This window comes from Pelophylax lessonae, assembly GCF_965119305.1.
Source record: "Pelophylax lessonae genome assembly, chromosome: 5".
Classification (NCBI taxonomy): Eukaryota; Metazoa; Chordata; class Amphibia; order Anura; family Ranidae; genus Pelophylax; species Pelophylax lessonae.
Window position 1 is genome coordinate 76,544,234 of NC_138772.1, and position 21,935 is coordinate 76,566,168.

At 44.1% G+C, this 21,935-nt stretch overlaps 1 protein-coding gene across 3 annotated transcripts in view; it reads right to left on the minus strand.

The window, feature by feature from the left end:
- Positions 1-21,935, minus strand: part of ARHGAP21 (Rho GTPase activating protein 21) — a 342,461-nt gene that overhangs the window by 28,698 nt on the left and 291,828 nt on the right. For all 3 annotated transcript variants that reach the window (XM_082258120.1, XM_082258121.1, XM_082258119.1), the window contains 6 exons: positions 6,166-6,324; positions 3,879-3,981; positions 3,758-3,797; positions 1,839-1,964; positions 1,203-1,490; positions 72-130 (listed from right to left, as the gene is read on the minus strand). In XM_082258120.1, the coding sequence (XP_082114246.1) occupies positions 72-130; positions 1,203-1,490; positions 1,839-1,964; positions 3,758-3,797; positions 3,879-3,981; positions 6,166-6,324 (775 nt within the window). The remainder of the gene's footprint in view (positions 1-71; positions 131-1,202; positions 1,491-1,838; positions 1,965-3,757; positions 3,798-3,878; positions 3,982-6,165; positions 6,325-21,935) is intronic.

Genomic DNA, 21,935 nt, shown 5'->3' on the forward strand with positions numbered 1-21,935 from the left:
AGGATTATGGTAAAGAAAACCTGAGCTACATAGTGACAAGAAAAAAATTGGCTTTTTAAGTTAACACTTACTTTGCTGTGTTGTAGCCGCCAAGTCTATTTAAAATATTCTCATTTGCTTTGTCTGTTTGCTGTGGGAGAAAAAAAAAAATTACCAGACTTGTAAATGACAAAAAAAAAACACAATATTTCTCATTAAAGCGGAGTTCCGGCCTCGGGGGTCAATTTGAGCTAAAAATACCACCGGGACAGTCAGGGCTAGTACATTCCATAATGGATAGCCTCTGAACTGTCCCGGGTGTCCCTCTTCGTGTCCTATTCCGTGATGTCGCAGTCCCACAATGCAATGCACCGGCCCTGCTCGTCACTTCCGGTGCAGGCGCGGCATCCCTGCACAGCTTCTGGGCATGCCCAGAAGCTGTTTAGCAGTGAATGCCATGCCTGCACCGGAAGTGACGAGCGGGGCCGGTGCAAGCGCATTGATTCCTGAGAGCTGGAATAGAAAATGCCCCATCTTTTGTTTTAGTGAAAGGCACAGTGCCACTTTCTTAGTATCAATGGGAGCAATGGTGCCCCATTGTTGGTATTCAAGGGAGGAATGGTGCCCCATCGGTGTCAGTGGGAGGAATGGTGCCCCAACATTGGCGTTCGTGGGAGAAATGGTGCCCCATAATTGGTGTCAGTGGGAGCAATGGTGCCCAAAGGACAGGATAAGGGCCACATCTGGCCTACGGGCTTCAGTTTGGAGACTGTTTTAAACCATAAGATTGGTCCTTCCCTGGGATGGCCAGGAACTGACCAATAGAGGTCGTCAGGATGGGCAAAACCAAGTCTTGACACTGAGATTTAGATAATAGAATGCCCGGCAGACATCTAAAATACCCAAACATTCTGGGAATGGTCAAAAATACTACAACTTTTGCAAGTGATCTTACAGAGTGTTTATTGAATTGAAATCACCACAAAAGTTCTCAGTTTAGCCCAAATGCTGCAATCATTAAAGAGCCAAATGATGGTGTAACACCTACTGATGAATACTCAGTGATGCAAAATAAACACATAATTGGGGATTAATGCTATAAGGTTACAGCCTTGTGGTAGGGCAGAAATAGAATACTGTAGAGGAAATCTTGCTATTGAAGACAGGTTCTTACAAGTTCTAGGAGGAGTTAAATGTTAATAGAAAAGATTACAGTGCGATACCTCATCATCCACACTGCAGTTCTCCCGTATGGCATTAATCCAAGCCAACATATCATCTCTGTCTTCAGCCTGGAAGAGGTACTCGTGATCGACAGTTATAATGCGAAATACATTCTTGCGCTTAGTTTCACTGTATGATATATCTGCTAAACATCCACAGAGATTGATGGTATGCTCCTCTTCAGACTGGGAGGACCAAAGTCCAGCTTGATTCTTTTTGTCTTTGTGCAAATATAAGGAGTTGTTCCGTAATATGACGTACATCTGTTTCCAGGGCTTCATAATTCGCTACAAAACACAGGTTACCGTTACAAATTGAACCAATGATCATATAACTAATGCTTCAATTCATAAGATAGGTTAGATTCATATTTTCTGAGGCCAATAGGGAAAGTATAATGACTTTTTCTGGAACAAAATATGACGTTTCCATTTTTAAAATATGCCATAATAAATATGGACTATTATATGACCAATTATTATATGAATAACTGTATTTGGGTATTTTCCCACCTTAAGGAAAAGACTGCAATACCAACTCAAATATGTGCCCACAAGAAAGCAACCAAACATTCCCTTTAAAAGCCTAACCTATCGGATGCTAAACACTGACATGAAATTCACTTTGTTGCTTACCTTTCCTTTTTCAGTGACAAGCTGTCTGAAAAACAAGTAACCCTCTTTGTTTGAATCGCTGAACACATCGGAGGAAGAGCCTTTCCTGGACTCCGAATCTTCAGAAGACTGCACGCTCTCTGGTGCCTGTAGGAAATAGTTTGGGCAAAACAGATTAAGGTGGAGTTTTGTCTAAATAGTCAGGAAATATAATGAAGTCTGGGCTTGTTTGCTGCCCTTTACATGAAAGAAAAGGCAACTTGTATAGATGATGGCTCGATTAGAGTTGTGCCACGTGGGTTAGAGGATGTTGATGACATCAAAGTAAACATTACCTCTAGGGGTACCTGTGATCGTATTGGGGGCCGTTGGCAGACTATAAATTCATGTATTTTTTTTTTATTTTTAATTCAAATATTTTATTGAGCAATGCAAAAGCCATCATATACAAAGTACCGTCTATTGCTAATAAGGATTGGCTCCAGGCAGGGAGAGATACAGGAATAAACATTGTTAACAGGTAGGATCAAATAATAACCCCAACACAGGGGGGCGATCTATATATGGGTAATGTAAATCAGACAGTTGATGGCACACAGCAACATATTGTACAATTTAAGGATAAAGGAAGCAAGAAAGCCGACAATTGGATGCTCCAACCCAGCCATGGCCCGGGGAGTAGTGGGGACCAGGCAAAGTTGGCAACATATGCAGGAAAGTACAACTTAAAAAAAGAGGGGGGTATTAAAAGATGGTAGGAGTGTAAAATAAAAAAAAGGGGGGGGGGTGGTGGTTAAAGGAAGAAATGGATCCGGGGGATGAACGGACAACGGTCCCAAGAATGCAATCAAAAGACAAAAGAGAGTCAGTTCAGGCTCCATAAAGGTTGCGTCAATCAGGAAGTTCATGTAATTTTTATACAAAAACACTCTTCTTTAGGTTTCATTTTTTCCATTTAAAAACTTTAGGGGTGTTTTTGAGATGTGTATACAGAGAATACCAAAGAAAAACAAACATTGGGGGGTCCTTCGGATACAGTATCATGCACTACCTGGTAGCACTATGTAATGATATAGATGATAAACTACATTTGTCCATGACAAATGCAAATGATTCATGCATTGCGGTGGATAATCCGATAGAGAGCATGATGCAGCCTTTCTACCCTATGAACTATCATGTGTATAAATTACCATGGTTGGTGACCATGCCAATTTGGCCATGAACAATCGTAACTGGTTTAAAGGAAGATTTTTACCCTCTGGGGTCTGAAAAACAAATACTACACAAAAAAGCCAATATATTTCTTTTAAATATCCATTTCCAAGAAAGAGTTAAGTTGTGTAAAGCCCTCAGCTCATTAACTACTTCTGAAAAGAATAGCTGCTCAGCCATGTTGGCATAGGCCAGTTGCTAGTGATGTTCTCCTGCAGAAGTTGATGAGCTGTAAAAGGCTGATGAATCTAATTTGCAAAAGGGTAAAGAAAAACTTTTTTTTCTAAAGAATGTCTTCTAAAGTTATGCCTTGGTAACAAGAATTTCCCCTTCTGCCCTAAACTGACCCCTGTAAAATGGCTTTGAAAATATTCTAGAACCCCCATGGCGTGTACTTTTTTTACACATATTGCAAAATCTTGACATATATCACTGATCTGATTTGCGAATCCCATCACAATCAGCCAGAAAGTATTAAAACCCTCCGACCACAAAGCAGAACAATTTGATTTTCACACGCTATGGTTTAAGTGATGTGAAGAAACAATTTACAGAAGTCCAGACAAAACTTCAAGGAGAAGCCATGCCTGCTTCATAAGTCAACACAAAAAGATCAGACGTCCACAAGCAGTGAGCAAACAAGTTAAATCCCTACTTGGCATCCCTACATTTATGGTAGCAGGACAAATACAACAAAAACAAATAATGAAACCTAAAAATCTAACCTTGATGCCCTTTAGGCTGGAGACATGTTTCAGATTACGTCTGGAAGTAAATAAAAAGATGTGAATACAGAGCAATTTTAAGCTGGAAACAGAAGGAATGGGGAGAGTTTAACAAACTTACACTCTCCCTTCCTCTTTATAGTCATCCAGACCCTCATCACACGATTTAGACCTCTCTGTCTTGGAGGCGGCATGCACTTCAAGAACACTAGGTCTTGTCGACTCTGAAATGAAATTGGCAAAAAAAAAAAATTAATGAAGCGTTACAACTTGCAGACCAATATTTATTTAACCCTTTTACAGCCAGTCATGTAACTGATACAGCACTAATACAGTAAAACCTTGGACTGCGGGCATCATTTGTTACGGGAAAATGGTTGTAATTCAAAGTACTCGTACATCAAAGCAAATTTCCCCATAAGAAATAGAAACTCAGATGATTTGTTCCATAACCATTTATTCATATGTCCTTCAGTTTATAGTCCATATAAAAAGATTATAGCAATGGGGACCAGGAGCAAAATCCATCAGGAGCTACAGAGTATAAAAGAAGTGAGGCGCCTCTAAGTGTAGCAATATGGTTACATTTAATGAAGGTTCAACATTTAGCAACTTACATGGTTGATGATTAAAATAGGCACATCTAAGTATTCAGGCATCCGGGGTAAAGCTGTCCACATAGACCGTCTTCCGCACTGCCGGCTCTCACCGATGTCAGTCTGCAATGGTGATCGGGAAGACTACCCTGCAGTAGAGCGATCTGAAAGCGAAGCTTGAAGCGCTCATGGAGCACAGCATGGAAGGGATGACGATGGCAGTGCAGAGGACGGTCTATGTGGATAGCTTTACCCCTGATGCCTGCATACTTAGATGTGCTAGTTTTAATCATCAATCATGTGGGCTGCTAAATGTTGAACCTTCATTAAATGTAACCATATTGCTACACTTAGAGGCGCTTCTCTTCTCTCTTATACTCAGTTGTGACGCTACTTGTATATCAAGACTTCGCTCGTTTATCAAGTCAATTTATAAAAAAAAATTTGATTGGCTTTCAAAACACTCTCAGACCAAGTTCCTCTCAATCCAAGGTTTTACTGTATAAGCTATCTACAAAAGCCATCAAGATGCCTATTATACAATGGCTTTTCTGATTACTTTTCTGCCGTGTGGGGGTTCCACTGCCTTTCAGGCCCCATTCACACCTGAGCAGAGCGATTTTCAGGCATTTTGTTTTGCAAGTGTATTACAAATGTTTCAGAAGCGTATTACAAGCATTTTACAGGTGTATTCAAGCTTCAGGTGTTTTTATTTTAGCCAATAGAAAACACTAGGGGGAGGAGATTAGGGGTGGAGAGCTGCTGTTTTGCCATAAAACCTGCAATGAAACGCTAGTAAAATACCCATGCTGAGCATTTTTCAGGTGCTCCCATTGAAGTCTATAAGGCCAATCTCCCTCCATTCTGCCTAAAATGTACTTTGAGTGACAGGTGTTTTGCTACATGCAACAAAATGCTCAGATGTGAACAAGGGCAATAAAATGAATTGTATTTTGTCGAGTGTATTAGAGCTACAAGCACACCACTAGGTCCCCACCTTATAGCAATCCCACTGGGTCCTGGGTGTTAATGGCACTGCCATTTATTCTGAATGACAGCTAAAACGCACCTTCTGATGAGCGTTCTGACACACACATTTCTGTAGAAGGGGCTGTGTGTATAAGGCCCCATTCACACTAGTGCGACTTGTCCCGCGATTTTGGACCGCAAAATCGCATGACAAGTCGTTTTCCATTATTTTCAATGAGCCCCATTCATATCAGTGTGTTTTGAAGTTGCACCAACTTCAAAAGTAGTTCCTGCACTACTTTGCCACGATTTTAATGTGTTTTGAGGCATATAGCCTTGCCATTGCTTTCAAAATCGCGGTAAAATTGCGTTGCACTAGTGTGAATGGGGCCTAAGTGGGCGTTGAATGGACCACCAGCTAAAACCGTGAGTAATCAGAGCGAGAAATGTCACCAGCACATCATGGGTCTCCAAAATAGGTCCAAAGCTTTATTCAGCAATCACATTGATACAGCAACATTTCGGAGCCTCACAGGACCCCTTCATCAAGCATGCGTTGGAGCGCAGCACAAGACAATTCACTAACGAGCATTTTTGTTTTTTGATACTGCACCACAAGGCTGCACTGCAACTCGTCCCATCAGTAAGGTGCGTTGATTTGCCATTCGAATGAATTGTTCAAGACCCAACAAGACTGCATGGATTATAGATAACCTCACATACTGTATATAAAGGCAGCATAACAAGTGTTTCAGCAACAACCCTAACACAAAAAAATGACCCCAAAATATTGTGGTTTGGGCATGTGGGTTAAATCCCCCAATACCTTCCAATTTAACTTACCAGTCTCGTGAGAGAGATGTCGACAGAATAGCGGCACCGGGGACGTGGGGCTGGGAGGAACAGTGGTTATGGTAGGAGGCGGCTGTACAGATATGGAGATTACAGCTGAGGCAGGAATGTTGCCAATTTCATGGTCAATGCTAGGGCTGGTGGGTTCATCTGCAAGAAGAAAAAAAAAGTTCAAAATGATACATAGATCACATCAAAAAACTGGTTGCTTGCTGCAAATAGGTTCTTAAACTTCTTAATTAGAATTATCACACTTACAACAATCTCTACTGAATAGTGGAAGATAAAACTCACGTGTTGTGCAGACTAGCATGATTAATGATTGGCTGTTTGGGCTCCAATCAGTAGGATCCTTTAATAAAAGGAAGAGTGACCGCCACAAAAGTCCTTCCTCAAATGTTCTCTCACGCAGCAAATGTTAACCATACAGCTGCATCATTCATTCAGAGATATGTGATTGAATGAACTTCAAATAGATTTGTAGTTCTCAATGGAACACAAGCGAGGTAAACACTGCACTTGTAGTACATGGACATTTCCTCCAGCTCTCTAACCGAAAGTCTCTACCTCAGCCTGTTTAGCCTGTTAAACATTGCAACCTCATTTGCAAAAAATAAACAGATTTTTTTCCCCTGAAAATTTAGTATATGTTCATTTATTATTTCTTTATAAAAAGGTTGACTTATGGTAAAGTCTCATTTAAAAAATGGCAAACATGTTATACTTACCTACTCTGTGCAGTTGGTTTTGCACAGAGCAGCCTGGATCCTTCTCTTCTCGGGTCCCTCATTGCTGCTCCTGGCCCCTCCTTCCTGTTAAGTGCCCCCACATCAAGAAGCTTGCTATGGGGGCACCTGGGCCGAGCTGCAGCTCCGTGTGTCCATTCAGACCCGAAGCTGTGGTTTGGCCCCTTCCACTCTCTCTCCTGATTGGCTAACTGACTTTAATTTATGTCTCAATCAGGAGGGAAAGTACCAGACATCACTGGATAGAGATGGGGCTCAGGTAAGTATTAGGGGGTGCTGGGGAGGCTGCTCTACACAGAAGGCTTTTTATTTTAATTCATAGAATGCATTAGGATAAGAAACCTTACACCCTTAAAACTCCTTTAAGGCAAAAGAAAGATAAAATCTGCAAACACAGGGGACGATTAAAAAAAAAAAAAAAAAAGAAAAAGAAAAAGAAAAACACAACTTGACAGGCCTTGTTCACACGAGCACACTTAAAAGTATGGGAACATTTTTTTTTTTTTTAAATCATACTTACCTAGGTGGATGCAGCATCGGTCTGATGCTGCATCTGTCCCCCACTGGCTCTAAGACAGAGAACCGAGCTATCAAACACCACTGATAGCTCAGCTCAGTTCTCAAAGCTCCATGAGCAGAGAGCTGCTGACTGTCAGTCACTGGCTCTCTGCTCTGCAACTGACCTGAATGGGACTGTGTGCATGGAATACCTGTGCATCCCCCCCCCCCCCCCTCCCAAAAAAAATAAAAAAAAAATCTACGTAACGGTCCATGTAAGGGCTGACATGCCTAAAACAAGCATAAAAGCCAAATGATATGCATTATATAAAATAACAAAAACACAAACAAATCTGTGAAAGACTAAAATGAACAAACCTGTCTCTAAAATAAACCCTTTGAGTAAAAGTGCATCTAAAAACCACTTTTTTTTGTATTTGTTTTCGGTAGAAGAGGGAAGGGTTACAAGCCCATCAAGTTATTGTTGTGGTAGGGATACACCATCTCTGTGTTATGGTGGCCATTGACATTTGCACTGAAAATTAGATCAATTCTAAAATTTTTACTTCTAATTGGGTCACAAAACATCCATTGGGGACACTTGTTCTGGTGACAACTGTGAGAATGGATTTCTTTAACATTGTGTTATGTCTCAAAACAGGAAGGTATGAAAATCACAATTGGATTAAAAAAAAAAAAACACTCATGGATTTAAAATGCACCTGTGCCCAGACAATGGCCATTAGCAATTATTGACCATTTAAAACACACAACTGGCTGTATCCAATATGAGCACAGCTTTAATACAGATTACACCTGGCTGAATTTTTTGGCTCTATAACAAATGCTTTAGACTGATCTGAATTAAATAAACCGATGTGTTAAAAATATAAATTGGCAAGCAAGTCTTTTTAGGAAACGAGAGCAGAAGATATTTTAAACAGTGGCGGTAAATTGGGCAGCCATATACTGACACACTCCCATAGAGAAAACTAAAATCTGACAATTAGCTGCCTATACTTGCATAAGGCAGACGTCACTCTAGCAAAGACAGATTTGCTGGTTCACCTCCTCTTATACTGCGGCTACCTCACTGGCCGGATCAGTGACATGACAACCAATGCCTGGTCCCTTGCCAGGCATTAAAAATCTGTTTTGTCCAGTTAGGGAGTGGCACAGTGGTGATTCTGCAAAGAACTGGCAACTAATACCGCAACATCCTCAACAAAGTTACCTAAACCTCAAATCCATCACTTTCTTTACAGGTGTGGGCAGATAGAGACATTCATTTACCAGCCCAAACACCAAATGCTACTCTTACTGAAAAATGAGGCTCAAAACAGACTTCTGATAGAAGAAGAGATTTAGGCCTGTTTCACACTGCTGCAATTTCAGATTCGACTTGCAATAAATCGGCATGACAAAAAAAAAAAAAAAAAAACATTGCTTCCAATAGTGCCTGTTCACATCAATGCAGCACAGCTGCGATGCAATTTTGGAAAGGGTCCTGTGCTACTTTGGTGCAATTTTTTGGCGCCACAGAATATGCAAACCACAGCCAAAATTGCATCAAAGTCGCACAACATAATCACACTACAAATTACATCAAATCCCATTCCAGTAGTGTGAACTGAGCCTAAGTCAATAGTTAGAGCAGTGTTTCCCAACCTTTTTTCAGTCAAGGCACCCTTTAAAAATATTATCGACCGTCTCAAGGTACCCCATTCTAAAATGTAAAAACGATTAATAGTTTTGCATAATGCAGCAACATCCACACAAGTAGGACACTCAAAGTTCGAGGTGATTTATTCTTCTAAAGCAAACACACTTTTGCAAACTGGTACTGACTAGTATTCCAATGTTTCTCATCGCTCCGTTTTTCTCCATCACTCAGCTAAGGTGCCCTCAAAGCTAACGGAGAGGGGCAGGGGAGGGTCAAACAAGGATGGTATGCAGGCAACTGACATCCTACTTATTAATTGGTGATGCCATTGGTCATTAGGATGCAGGGGCTAGAATGGTTGTAATGGTGCACAATGAAAACCTGTGGCTTTGTGTAACTAAAAGGCAGGCTTTATCCACAGACTGGCTTGCATACAATTTGAGAAATTTTTAGGCATTTTGCCAAGGCGCCCCTGAAGAAACCTCAAGGCACCCTGGTTAACCGCTTGCCGACTGCTCACAGTATATTTACTGCGGCAGTCAGCCCCTCACAGGCAGAGCGACATAGGTCTACGTCGCAAGCCTGTGAGGGCTCTAGTGAGCCGGATGTGTGCTCCCGCTCGGTCACGGACCCCCCCCCCCCCCCGCACGTGTGACTGGCGGACCCGATCGTCCGCCGGTCACTCGCGATCGTCGGTGGAGAGGGAGAAAGGCAGGCGGCTGATGTAAGCAAGCCGCCTGTCATTCTCCCCTGTGTAGGAATAGTGATCTACTATGTAGGACCGTTGATCACTGTTCCTACACCTCAAGCCACAGCCAATCACAGTTAGATCACGCCCCTAGGGACACACATAACCCGACCTAAAAAAAGTTAACCCCTTCACTGCCAGTGTAATTTTACAGTAACAGTGCATATGTATAGCACTGATTACTGTAGAAATGTCACTGGTAACCCCAAAAGTGTCAAAAATGTCAGTCAAGGGTCCGAACTGTCCGCCGCAATGTCGCAGTACCGCAAAAAAAATTGCAGATCGCCGCCATTATGAATTAAAAAAACAACAAAAGTGACAAAAATCTTTCCCTTTTTTAGTAAACGCGATAACTTTTGCGCAAACCAATCAAAATACGCTTTTTGCAATTTTCTTTTACCAAACATATGTAGTATAAAACAAATTGGCCGAAAATGTTAAAAAATTTTGATTTTTACATTTTTTTGGGGGGGAATTTCATATGAAAAAAATGTGAAAAATATTGTTATTTTTGCAAAATTGACGCTCTTTTTTTGTTTATAGCGCATGATCAAAAAAAAAAAAAAAAATCGCACAGATGATCAAATACCACCAAAAGAAAGCTCTGTTTTTGGGAAAAAAAGGACGTCAAATTCGTTTAGGTACAGCGTCGCACGACCGCGCAATTGTCTGTTAAAGTCACGCAGTGCCGAATCGCAAAATAGGCCCTGGTCAGGAAGGGGGTAAAATCTTCCGGGGCTTAAGTGGTTAAAAAAGGCTGAGTTAGAGGACCCATACGAGACAAAAAAAGTAAATCTTCTATGCTTCTATGTCACAAGCTGACCCAAATGTCCACAATCCTCATGTATACAAAATAACATTATAGGCACAGCTAAAACTGCACAAGGCACAATTTTTATAAAGGTAAAGTGTGAGCAGAACATACCAATGCCATCTTCTACTAACAGCTCATAGAAGTCATGACAGTCCAGACAAGTCCAGCAAACTCCAGTCTCCACAGCCAGCAGTGCCATGCTACATGTTGCACCAGTCACTGACCCCTCAATACAAGTGCGGATGTTCACCAATGCATGGCAATGGAAGAAACAGGTGCCAATACTGTAAAGAACTATGTTCAAAAGCCATCCCTGAGAAGTCAAAGTAGAAGCTCGCTAAGTGTAGTACAATGCTCCATCTCCCCAGTGCATCCCTGGTGATTTCATCTGGATGTGAGAGGCTTCATATCCAGCCCCAGGAATATTAACAAGCAAACGTTTGTTCTAGACTGTGCTGGAGATGCATTGTGCTTCTTTGATGGGTCACAAGTCGCTCTGTTTAAAGCTGCAGCATAATGCTGGTGTAGACAATGAGGAGCACCATGGACTGCAGCACCGCTTGGTACAAAAAATAAATAAGGAAATTATTTAAAACCAGACAGTTTTCTGCATTAGTATGCATATAACCGCATGATTCCTTCCACTAAAAAATTATCATTTCCACACTGTTAGCAGATTTACTGTACTATGGGGCTACAAACGTCACCATGAAACTACATGATCAATGTACATCTTATGCAGGTGAAAAATAAAAAGGTGCAGATAGGAAAGCCTTTAACTGCTTCCTGCCTAGGCCATTGTAAAATGACGTTCAGGTGGGAACCGTACTGTTCTGGGAGGACATCATATGATGTCCTCCACAGAACGAGACCGCGCTTTGACACAATCTGTCACCCACTGTTACCAGTGGGTGACTGATCAGTGCCGGTACCATGTGATAGCTGTGACCAATCACAGCAGATCACATGACCATTGTAAAACAAATGGCTTCCTTTCAATTAATACAATTTTGTTGCTAGCTGCAATTGGTCAGAGTGATCACATGGTACACACAGAGACATTAAGTGCCGGTTCACATTTATGCGATCATAAATCTCATGTAATGCAGGGCGCACTGTTCCTAAAATTACATGCGATCTCAGTGCGGTGTAAATTCAGCCATATAGTTTGTATGGCTGAATTCGCACCACAATCGCACTAAACACGCACAGGACCATTTTTTTGGTCCGCAGCAGAATCGGATCGCATGGTGGTTCACACTAGTGCGATCAGATTCTGTGCCAACTCTCAGATCGCACTGCGATATGCGATCTGATCAGGGGGTGTCGTTAACTTTGAATTGACACCCCCAGCGTATCGCATATGGCAGTGTGAACTGCCTGTGCTGCGGATGCGATGCGGGAACACGCTGTATACTCGCAGCGTTCCCGCATCGCAAAAATGTGAGCCGGCACTTACAGTTCGTCTGTACAACATTATTAGCGGTGCCCAATCTCAGCTGTCATTTAGTAAAAATATTTGATTACAGCAGTTAAATTCACTGCTATAAGCAATCATAGTATATAAAAAAAAAAATTATATATATATATATATATATATATATATATATATATATATATATATATATTTATTTGATCAACACTCCAGAGTGGTAGTGTTACTATGGTAACACTAAATTGCTCTCGTCACAGTATGTAAAAAAGAAAAATATATTTTAAAAATGTAAAAAAGTAAAAATTTATTTAGGTTTTTAAAAAAAAAAAAATTCATACTGTCATCAGTCAGTGTTCCTGGTCACTGTCACACCAGTTATAGGACGACGGTGTACTGCACTAGTGACAGTGTGTAAAAAATAAAACCATTTCTTAATTTTCAAATAATTGTGACAAAAAATTATAACTTAAAAAAAAAAAAAAAAAAAAGCTTGCTTTGCCTCTTACCAAATACCTTTGACTGTCTACTTTCCAAAAAGGTCATTTGGGGGTATTTGTACTGTTCTGGCATTTTGGGGGCTTAAGGAATGAGATAGGTAATTTCCAGATACTTATTCAATAGTTTGTGGACTCTCATAACATTCGTACAGACAAAATAATAAACCCCTATTTGGGTTATTTTCGCCAAAGAAATGTAGCAGAATACAGTTTTGCCTAAATTAATAAAAAGGGATTTTTGTAAGATCTTACCGTAAAATCCTTTTCTCTTAAGCTCATTGACAGACGTAGTCCTCTTGATTAATATCAAATTGGGTTATACTGCCCTCTACAGGAGTAGGACACTAGGCAGAAAGAAAACGTTCTGGCCACACCTTAGGGGCAGTCCCAGAGGGTATATCCTCTTCCTGTCTGCTACAGGAAATCAGTTATGTCACAAAGCAGTGTCAGAGAATTTAACCCAACCCAACTCAATAATAGAGGGGCGGGTACTACGTCTGTCAATGAGCTTAAGAGAAAAGGATTTTACGGTAAGATCTTACAAAAATCCCTTTTTCTCTGTCGCTCATTGACAGACGTAGTCCTCTTGATTAATATCAAATTGGGACGTCCCAAAGCAGTGCCACAAATGAGGGGTGGGAACAGAAATCAAAATCCAGAAGGCCCAACCGGAGCCAACCAGAAGTATCAAGGGACTCATCGAGCAAACAGATGAGACCTACCCAACAACCCCTCGAGGTAGACCAACAGTCTCCTCAAACAGCGGCCTGCAGGAACCTTGCGGCCAAAAGAGGCATCTGGCGATGCCATCACATCAACCTTATACAATCTTGTAAAGGTATGAACCGACGACCAAGTAGTCGCCTTAAAAACCTGAACCACTGACACCTGATGGCGGAAGGCCCAGGAAGCACTAAGCGCCCGAGTAGAGTGCGCCTTAACAGGGAACGGGGGATCCCGACCCTTAAATAGAATAAGCCTATACCACCGACTGTCTGATCCATTTAGAGATGGTCGCGGCAGAAACAGGCAACCCCTTCTTAGGGCCATCCGTGATCACAAACAGTGAATCCGTCTTACGAAATGAATCCGTAGTATTCAAATATACCCTGATCACCCGAACTACATCCAAGGAATGCAACGCAAATTCTAGAGGATGACTGGGCTTAGGACACAGGGAAGACAATACAATGTCCTTATTCAAATGAAACTCTGAAACCACCTTAGGAAGGAAGGATGGATTCGGACGAAGAACAACCTTATCCCTATGAACCACCAGATATGGGGAACGACAGGATAATGCAGCCAGTTCTGACACCCTGCGTGCAGAAGTGATAGCCACCAAGAAGGCCACCTTCTGGGATAAAGTAAGCAAGGGAATCTCCCTGATATTTTCAAAAGGAGGTTTCTGAAGAACCAACAACACCAAATTAAGATCCCAGGGTGGTAAAGGCACGCGCACTGGCGGAGCCAGGTGTTGCACCCCCTGGATGAAATTCCGCACCAAGGAATGAGTAGACAAAAGCTTCTGAAAGAAGATTGCTAATGCTGAAACCTGACCCTTGATAGCACTCAAGGCCAGCTTCTGCTCAACCCCCTGTTGCAGAAAAGCCAAGATCCGGTTCACCAAATAAGAACGTGGAGGAATCCCAAGAGATTCACACCACGCGATATAAGACTTCCACGTGCGATGATAGATCTTTCTGGAAGTCTCTTTCCTCGCTTTAATTAGAGTAGGAATAACTGAAGCTGACAATCCCTTGTCCTTCAGCACCTGGGTCTCAATAGCCAGGCCGTTAAAGCCAGCGATCATAAAGCAGGATTGAAGATCGGTCCCTGCGACAGCAGATCCTCCCTGAGAGGAAGTCGCAAAGGAACGTCTGCGACCTGCCTGACCAGGTCGACGTACCAGGCCCGACTAGGCCAGTCCGGAACTACCAGGATAACTGGGATTCCCTCCACCTCTATCCTGCGAAGAAGCTTCGGCAGCAACTTGAGAGGAGGGAAGGCATACAGTAGCTGATATTGCCCCACGGGGCGATCAGCGTGTCTGCGGCGTCTGCTAGAGGATCGCGGGAGCGAGCCACAAACCTCCGCACTTTCCTGTTGAGCCGAGATGCAAACAGATCCCATTCGGGGTGCCCCAACGGAGGCACAGTTGGTGGAATACCTCTGGATGAAGAGATCATTCCCCTTGATCCAGAATCTGACGGCTGAGATAATCTGCCTGCCAATTTTCCACCCCCGGAATGAATACAGCGGAAAGAGCTGGAACAAATCGTTCCGCCCAATGAAGAATGCTGCTCACTCTATGGCCGCCAGGACACTCTTGGTGCCCCCTTGGTGATTGACGTAAGCCTTAGCCGTGGCGTTGTCCGACTGGATCCGAACCGGGCTGCCCTGGAGCTGCTCGGTCCAGTGAATCAGACAAAGTCTGATCGCTCTCAGTTCCAATACATTTATCGGTAACCTTGACTCTTCCAGGGACCAAAGCCCCTGAGCGGGTACTTTGCCGAGAATTCCTCCCCACCCGGATAGACTGGCATCCGTGGTGAAAATCGTCCATTCTATTGGAAGACATGACTTCCCCTTCTGAGCATCGGAGACCGAAGCCATCAGACCAGAGACTTCCTGGTCCGCTCGCTCAGTCGGATCCGATTGTCCATGGAATCTGGATTCCGATTCCATTTGAGAAGAATTTATTTTTGAAGGATTCGGGTATGGGACTGGGCAAATGATACTGCTTCGAAAGAAGCCACCATCAAACCCAGGACTCTCATGCAAGTCCGAAGGGAAGGCCAGTTGTCAGATAGTACAACTGAATCGTTGATTGAATCTTCTGGAGTTTCTCCGCAGGGAGAAACACTTTTGCCCTGGATGTGTCTAAAAATTAGACCCAGATATTCCAGCCTCCTGGTGGGAACCAGAGAAAACTTCTGTAAGTTCACCAGCCACCCGAACTCTTGCAAAGAGGTTATGGTGATCTCTAAGTTAGCAACAGAGTCTGCGGAGACTCTGCACGGAGCAGAAGATCGTCTAGGTAACCTAGAATCGATATGTCTCGTTGCTGCAACAGCGCCAACACTGGGGCCAACACCTTTGTGAAGACCCGAGGAGCCGAGGCGAGACCAAAAGGTAACGCCACAAACTGATAATGGTTCTCTTTACGGAAAAACGCAGGAAACGCTGATGTCCTGCGTAAATAGGAATGTGAAGATAGGCATCCTAGATGTCTATGGACGCCAGAAAATCCCCCTGATGCAGGGAGGCCGCTACTGTGCAAATGGACTCCATCTTGAATTTTTGTACCTTGACAAAAAGATTGAGTGCTCTTAAGTCCAGAATTGGACGCACCTTGCCCTCTTTTCTGGTATTGTGAAAAGGTTAGAATAAAACCCTTGAAAACGATCTGTCCAAGGAACGTGGACTACCACTCCTTGTTGCATTAAATCCGTGACCGCCCCCCGCAAAGCTTCTAGGCGATCCGGGGATAGTCGGATCTTGGAGGGGAAGAATCGCACCGGTGGGAATGATTGAAACTCGATCTTGTAACCTGACCTTCTGACTTTGCGAACCCAATTGTCCGGGATTCTGGAAAGCCATGGATCCGGAAACCGGTGAAGACATCCCCCCACCCCAAGTATGGGTGGGGGGGAGGGCACTTTCAGGCTTTAATAGTCTTATCTTCAGGTTTGGAAGAGCCGAACTCTTGTTTGCCCGACCAGCGCCCCCTGAAACCTCCTGAAGGAATTTTGGAGGGCTTAGCTTTATCACCCGTCCCAGCGGAGCGGAAAAAATTTTTATGAACGGAAAAGGACGAGGTCCCTTACCCTTAGTGCTCTGTGGCAAAAAAAAAATACTCTTGCCTCCAGTGAGATTCTTGATAATCTCATCTAAGGTGGCCCCAAATAGGCGATCCCCCTGAAAAGGAAGATTAGCCAAAGTTTTTTTTTTTTTTGGAACCTTGGTCCGCCGACCAACACCCTAGCCACAGTACACGCCCGAAGACGACTGCTGAAATTGATGCCCGCCCCACAATGGAGTGGCGTCCAGAGTAGCGTCACAGACAAACTGTAGCCCTTGTATCGTCTGCTCCAGCAGGTCTGATGCTTCTCCCCTCTAAGTCCCGGCGTAACAACTTGGTCCATTCTGTCAATGTTTGTAAAACCAAACCAATTGCAATCACTGGTCTAAAAAGCTGACCCAATCAAGGAACAGATGGCGCAAGACATAGTTACATAGTTACATAGTAGGCGAGGTTGAATAAAGACAATAGTCCATCCAGTTCAACCTGTGTAGGTGTGTGTGACTGTAATCATCTAACATAGCCCTCAATCTCCTGATCCTTGAGATGTAAGTCTAAGAGTCTTTTGAAAGTCACCATACTACCCGCAGAAACCACCTCTTGTGGTAGACAATTCCACAATCTTGTAGCCCTAACAGTAAAGAACCCCCCACGTTGCCTGAGGTTAAAACGCTTCTCCTCTAATCGCATTGTATGTCCTCGAGTCCTCATGCAATTCCTTCGAATGAACAGCTTTTCTTCTAAGCTGAGATCCCCATTAAGATATTTATAAATTGCTATCATGTCCCCTCTCAGACGTCTTTTCTCCAGGGAAAATAAATCGAGCGATTGCAGCCGCTCTTCATAGGTAAGGTCCTCCAACCCCCTAATCAGTTTAGTTGCCCTTCTCTGGACTTTCTCCAGCTCCAACACATCCCTCCTGAGGACTGGCGACCAGAACTGGACAGAATACTCCAGATGCGGTCGGACCAGAGTTTTATAAAGTGGAAGGATTATAGTCTTATCTCTGGAATACATCCCTTTCTTTATGCATGCTAATATTCTGTTGGCTTTGGAAGCTGCCGCTTGGCATTGCATGCTGTTGCCTAATCTATCATCAACTAAGACTCCCAAATCTTTCTCCATTTTTGATTCCCCCAAGGGTTCCCCTCCTAACGTGTATTGTGTTTTTATGTTTTTGGTCCCCAAGTGCAAAACCTTACACTTCTCCACATTAAACCTCATTTGCCATGTCGTTGCCCACTCCGTAAAGACAGCTTCCATCTTACGATCCACCGGATCCCTAAAGGACGGAGCGTCCTCCAATGGGATAACCGTAGCTTTATTTAATCTGGAAATTGGTAAATCCACCACAGGTGGCACTTTCCATTTCTTGAGGAGGAATTCCTCAAACGGATAACGCCTAATAATGCGTTTGGAAAAAACCAGGGGTTCGTTTTGGATGACCCCATTCTTCTTTAATGCTATTACCAATACATTTGGGCAAAAGAAAACACTTTCGCCATTTTGGTCCGTTTATTAGTACCAAAAGGGATCTCAGTCTCACAATTAGTGTGTTCATCAACGCTTCTTCTTGGGCTATGGCAGATGCCGAAACGCCCTCCTCACTGTCTGAAGAGACAGTACCTGAGACACCAGCCCCAGATGAGGGACCTGCACTTGCAGTGACAGGTTCAGACTCTGAATCTGAAGCTTCAAATGAATTTAGGGGTAGGCGGGGGTCGCTTCCTTGCACCACATCCCTGACAGGCCACTTCCACCCGGGATATAAAAGACTCCACAACCGCTGATAATGCATCAATAGTAAGTGGGGAACTGGAGGGTCCTGCAGCCACTCGAGGGGATCAGGTGGAGATAGATGTGTGGCAGGGTCCATGCTAATCCAGGACACTCTGCCAGTAAAAAATTTAAAAATATACATCTTTTTTCTCTCTTTTTTTTTTTATATGTAATCCCCCAGCGCAACAGCGCCTCAGCGTACCTCTTCTGGACCCCTACAGAGAGAGAGAGAGAGACCCCCAAGGGCTCACCACCTGATGCAGAGAAGCTCAAAACTGCTCCCAGCGTTGTCCTATTCAGACTAGGAAGTCCTGTGATAGCTTTCCCGGGTAAAGGAAGTGGCTCCGCCCCCTTTTACACGCCTTCCGGCGTTCTCAGCTACTCCTCGAGGTAGCTTGGGCACACCAAACATGGCTGCCCCCATGCAGGGGACACCAGGCTACGGCAAAATGGCGGCCTGCGTGACCTGCGGGCGGCCTGTGTAGGCAATGCAGTCTGTAGTCCTGCAGGATCCATGCGGTCTACAGAAAAATGGCGGCGGCTGCCGATCCTGTGTGCTCTTACCGGCGGATTGCGGATGGTTTACAGAAGGCTGGTGGCGGCCTGCAAGTGTGGCCTACGAGAGGATGGCGCCTGCATCATTGCATAGGGTAGGTGCTTGCTTTTACCTATATGCCGGTATTTTCTTTAAAAATAGTCAGCTCCCAAACCAAGCCTCATGGAGCGTCAGCTCCCAAACCAAGCCTCATGGAGCGTCAGCTCCCAAACCAAGCCTCATGGAGCGTCAGCTCCCAAACCAAGCCTCATGGAGCGTCAGCTCCTAAACCAAGCCTCATGGAGCGTCAGCTCCTAAACCAAGCCTCATGGAGCGTCAGCTCCTAAACCAAGCCTCATGGAGCGTCAGCTCCCAAACCAAGCTTGGTTGAGTGCAACTCCTATACACCACTCACACTCTCACAGGAAGATCTGTGAACATGTCATAGGATAGAGGGGGAACTCTTTAAAAAGAAAAAGGTCCAACCATCCACAGAGGGGCCCGTATCCATCCCAAAAACCCGACAAGGGGGAAGGGGGAACATTTACTCACCATATTGGAACTGACGGGCACCCCCTTTTAACAGAACCCCTCTCCACCGAGGTGGGGGGCTGTCGACCAATGCGGACGCCCTGAATCAATCTTTGACTGTCTTTAGGCGTCCTGGCGAGATGTTCCACTCGCAAGGCCAGTCCCCGTCCAGTGGGACTATGTCGCGGCCGACCCAGTGCGGAACTATGGTCTGCACACGCTCGTAGGCCGGCTGGGGTGACCACTGGATCTCAACATCCAGCCCGTCGCCCAGCTCCAGCATACTTACTTGAATGTGTCGCGGCCGACCCAGCGCAGAGCTATGGCCTGCGCGCGCTCGTAGGCCGGCTGGGGTGACCACTGGATCTCAACATCCAGCCCGTCGCCCAGATCCGGCGTGATTTGCTTGAAGATCTCACAGGAAAACTGGAGAAAATAACTACCTAAAAAAGGAAAAAATTTTCTAAAAAAAATCTTGCCAGGACCAAAGATCCCAGCAAGGAACTTAGGTCCTTACTCCTGACTAGACAGAAAAAAACTGATTTCCTGTAGCAGACAGGAAGAGGATATACCCTCTGGGACTGCCCCTAAGGTGTGGCCAGAACGTTTTCTTTCTGCCTAGTGTCCTACTCCTGTAGAGGGCAGTATAACCCAATTTGATATTAATCAAGAGGACTACGTCTGTCAATGAGCGACAGAGAAAAGATTATTTATTGTCAAAATTTTATAACAAAGAAAAACACTTTTCCCCCCCAAAATGTTGCTCTATTTGTGTGAAAATAATTATAAAAATGTTATATTGGAAAGAGTGAGAACCGAGGCTCCCGCTGGCCTTATCGCTGGATCGTAGGACAGGTGATTGTTTATTAAAAGTCAGCAGCTACACATTTGGTAGCTGCTGACTTTTAATAAAACCTAAAAAAGCTGGAACTCCACTTTAAAAAAGGTATAAACATAAAAAAAAAAAATGGATTTTTGTAAGATCTTACCGTAAAATCCTTTTCTCTTAAGCTCATTGACAGACGTAGTCTTCTTGATTCTCAAGAGCTGGGTTATGTTGTCTCCGCAGGAGTAGGACTAGGCAGAAAGACAAAACGTTCTGGCTCCACCCTAGGGGCAGTCCCTGAGGGTATATCCTCCCTCTCTCTGCTACAGGGAATCAGTTCTGTTTTAAAGCAGTACAGAGAATTTAACCCAACCCAACTCAATGATAGAGGGGCGGGTACTACGTCTGTCAATGAGCTTAAGAGAAAAGGATTTTACGGTAAGATCTTACAAAAATCCATTTTTCTCTATCGCTCATTGACAGACGTAGTCTTCTTGATTCTCAAGAGCTGGGACATCCAGAAGCAGTGCCACAAAATGAGGGGTGGGATTGACAGAATCAAAATCCAATCTAGAAGGCCCAACCGGAGCCAACCAGAAGTATCAAAGGACTCATCGAGTAAACAGATGAGACCTACCCCACAAATCCTCGAGGTAGACCAACAGTCTCCTCAAACAGTGGCCTGCAGGAACCTTGCAGCCAGAAGAGGCATCTGACGATGCCATCATATAAACCTTATACAATATTGTAAAGGTATGAACCGACTACTAAACAGTCGCCTTGAAAACCTGAACCACTGACGCCTGATGGCGGAAGGTCCAGGAAACTAAGCGCCCGAGTAGAATGCGCCTTAACAGGGAATGGGGGATCCCAACCCTTAGATAAAATAAGCCTATACCACCGTCTGTCTGATCCATCTAAAGATGGTCGCAGCAGAACAGGCAACCCCTTCTTAGGGCCATCCGTGATCACAAACAGTGAATCCGTCTTACAAATTGAATCCGTAGTATTCAAGTATATCCTGATCGCCCGAACTACATCCAAGGAATGCCATGCAAATTCTCGAGGATGATTGGGCTAAGGACATAGGAAGGACAATACACTGTCCTTAATCAATGAAACTTTGAAACCACCTTAGAAGGAAGGATGGATTCGGATGAAGAACAACCTTATCCCTATGAACCACCAGATCTGGGGAACAACAGGAAAATGCAGCCAGTTCTGACACCCTGCGTGCAGAAGTGATAGCCACCAAGAAGACCACCTTCTGGGATAAAGTAAGCAAGGGAATCTCCCTGATATTTTCAAAGGGAGGTGTCTGAAGAACCGACAGCACCAAATTAAGATCCCAGGATGGTAACGGCGCGTGCACTGGCAGAGCCAGGTGTCGCACCCCCTGGATGAAATTCCGCACCAAGGAATGAGTAGACAAAAGCTTCTGAAAGAAGATAGCAAATGCTGAAACCAGACCCTTGATAACACTCAAGGCCAGCTTCTGCTCAACTCCCTGTTGCAGAAAGCCAATATTCGGACTACCGAATAAAGATGTAGATGGAACCCAAGGGATTCACATCACACAATATAAGACTTCCATGTACGATGATAATCTTTCTGGAAGTCGCTTTCCTTGTTTTAACTAGAGTAGGAATAACTGAAGCTGACAATCCCTTGTCCTTCAGCACCTGGGTCTCAATAACCAGGCCGTTAAAAACCAGCGATCGTAAAGCAGGATGGAAGATCGGTCCCTGAGACAGTAGATCCTTCCTGAGAGGAAGTCTCCACGGGACGTCCGCCATCAGTCTGACCAAGTCGGCGTAACAAGCTCGACGAGGCCAATCCGGAGCTGCCAGGATTACTGGAATTCCTTCCTCCTCTATCCTGCGA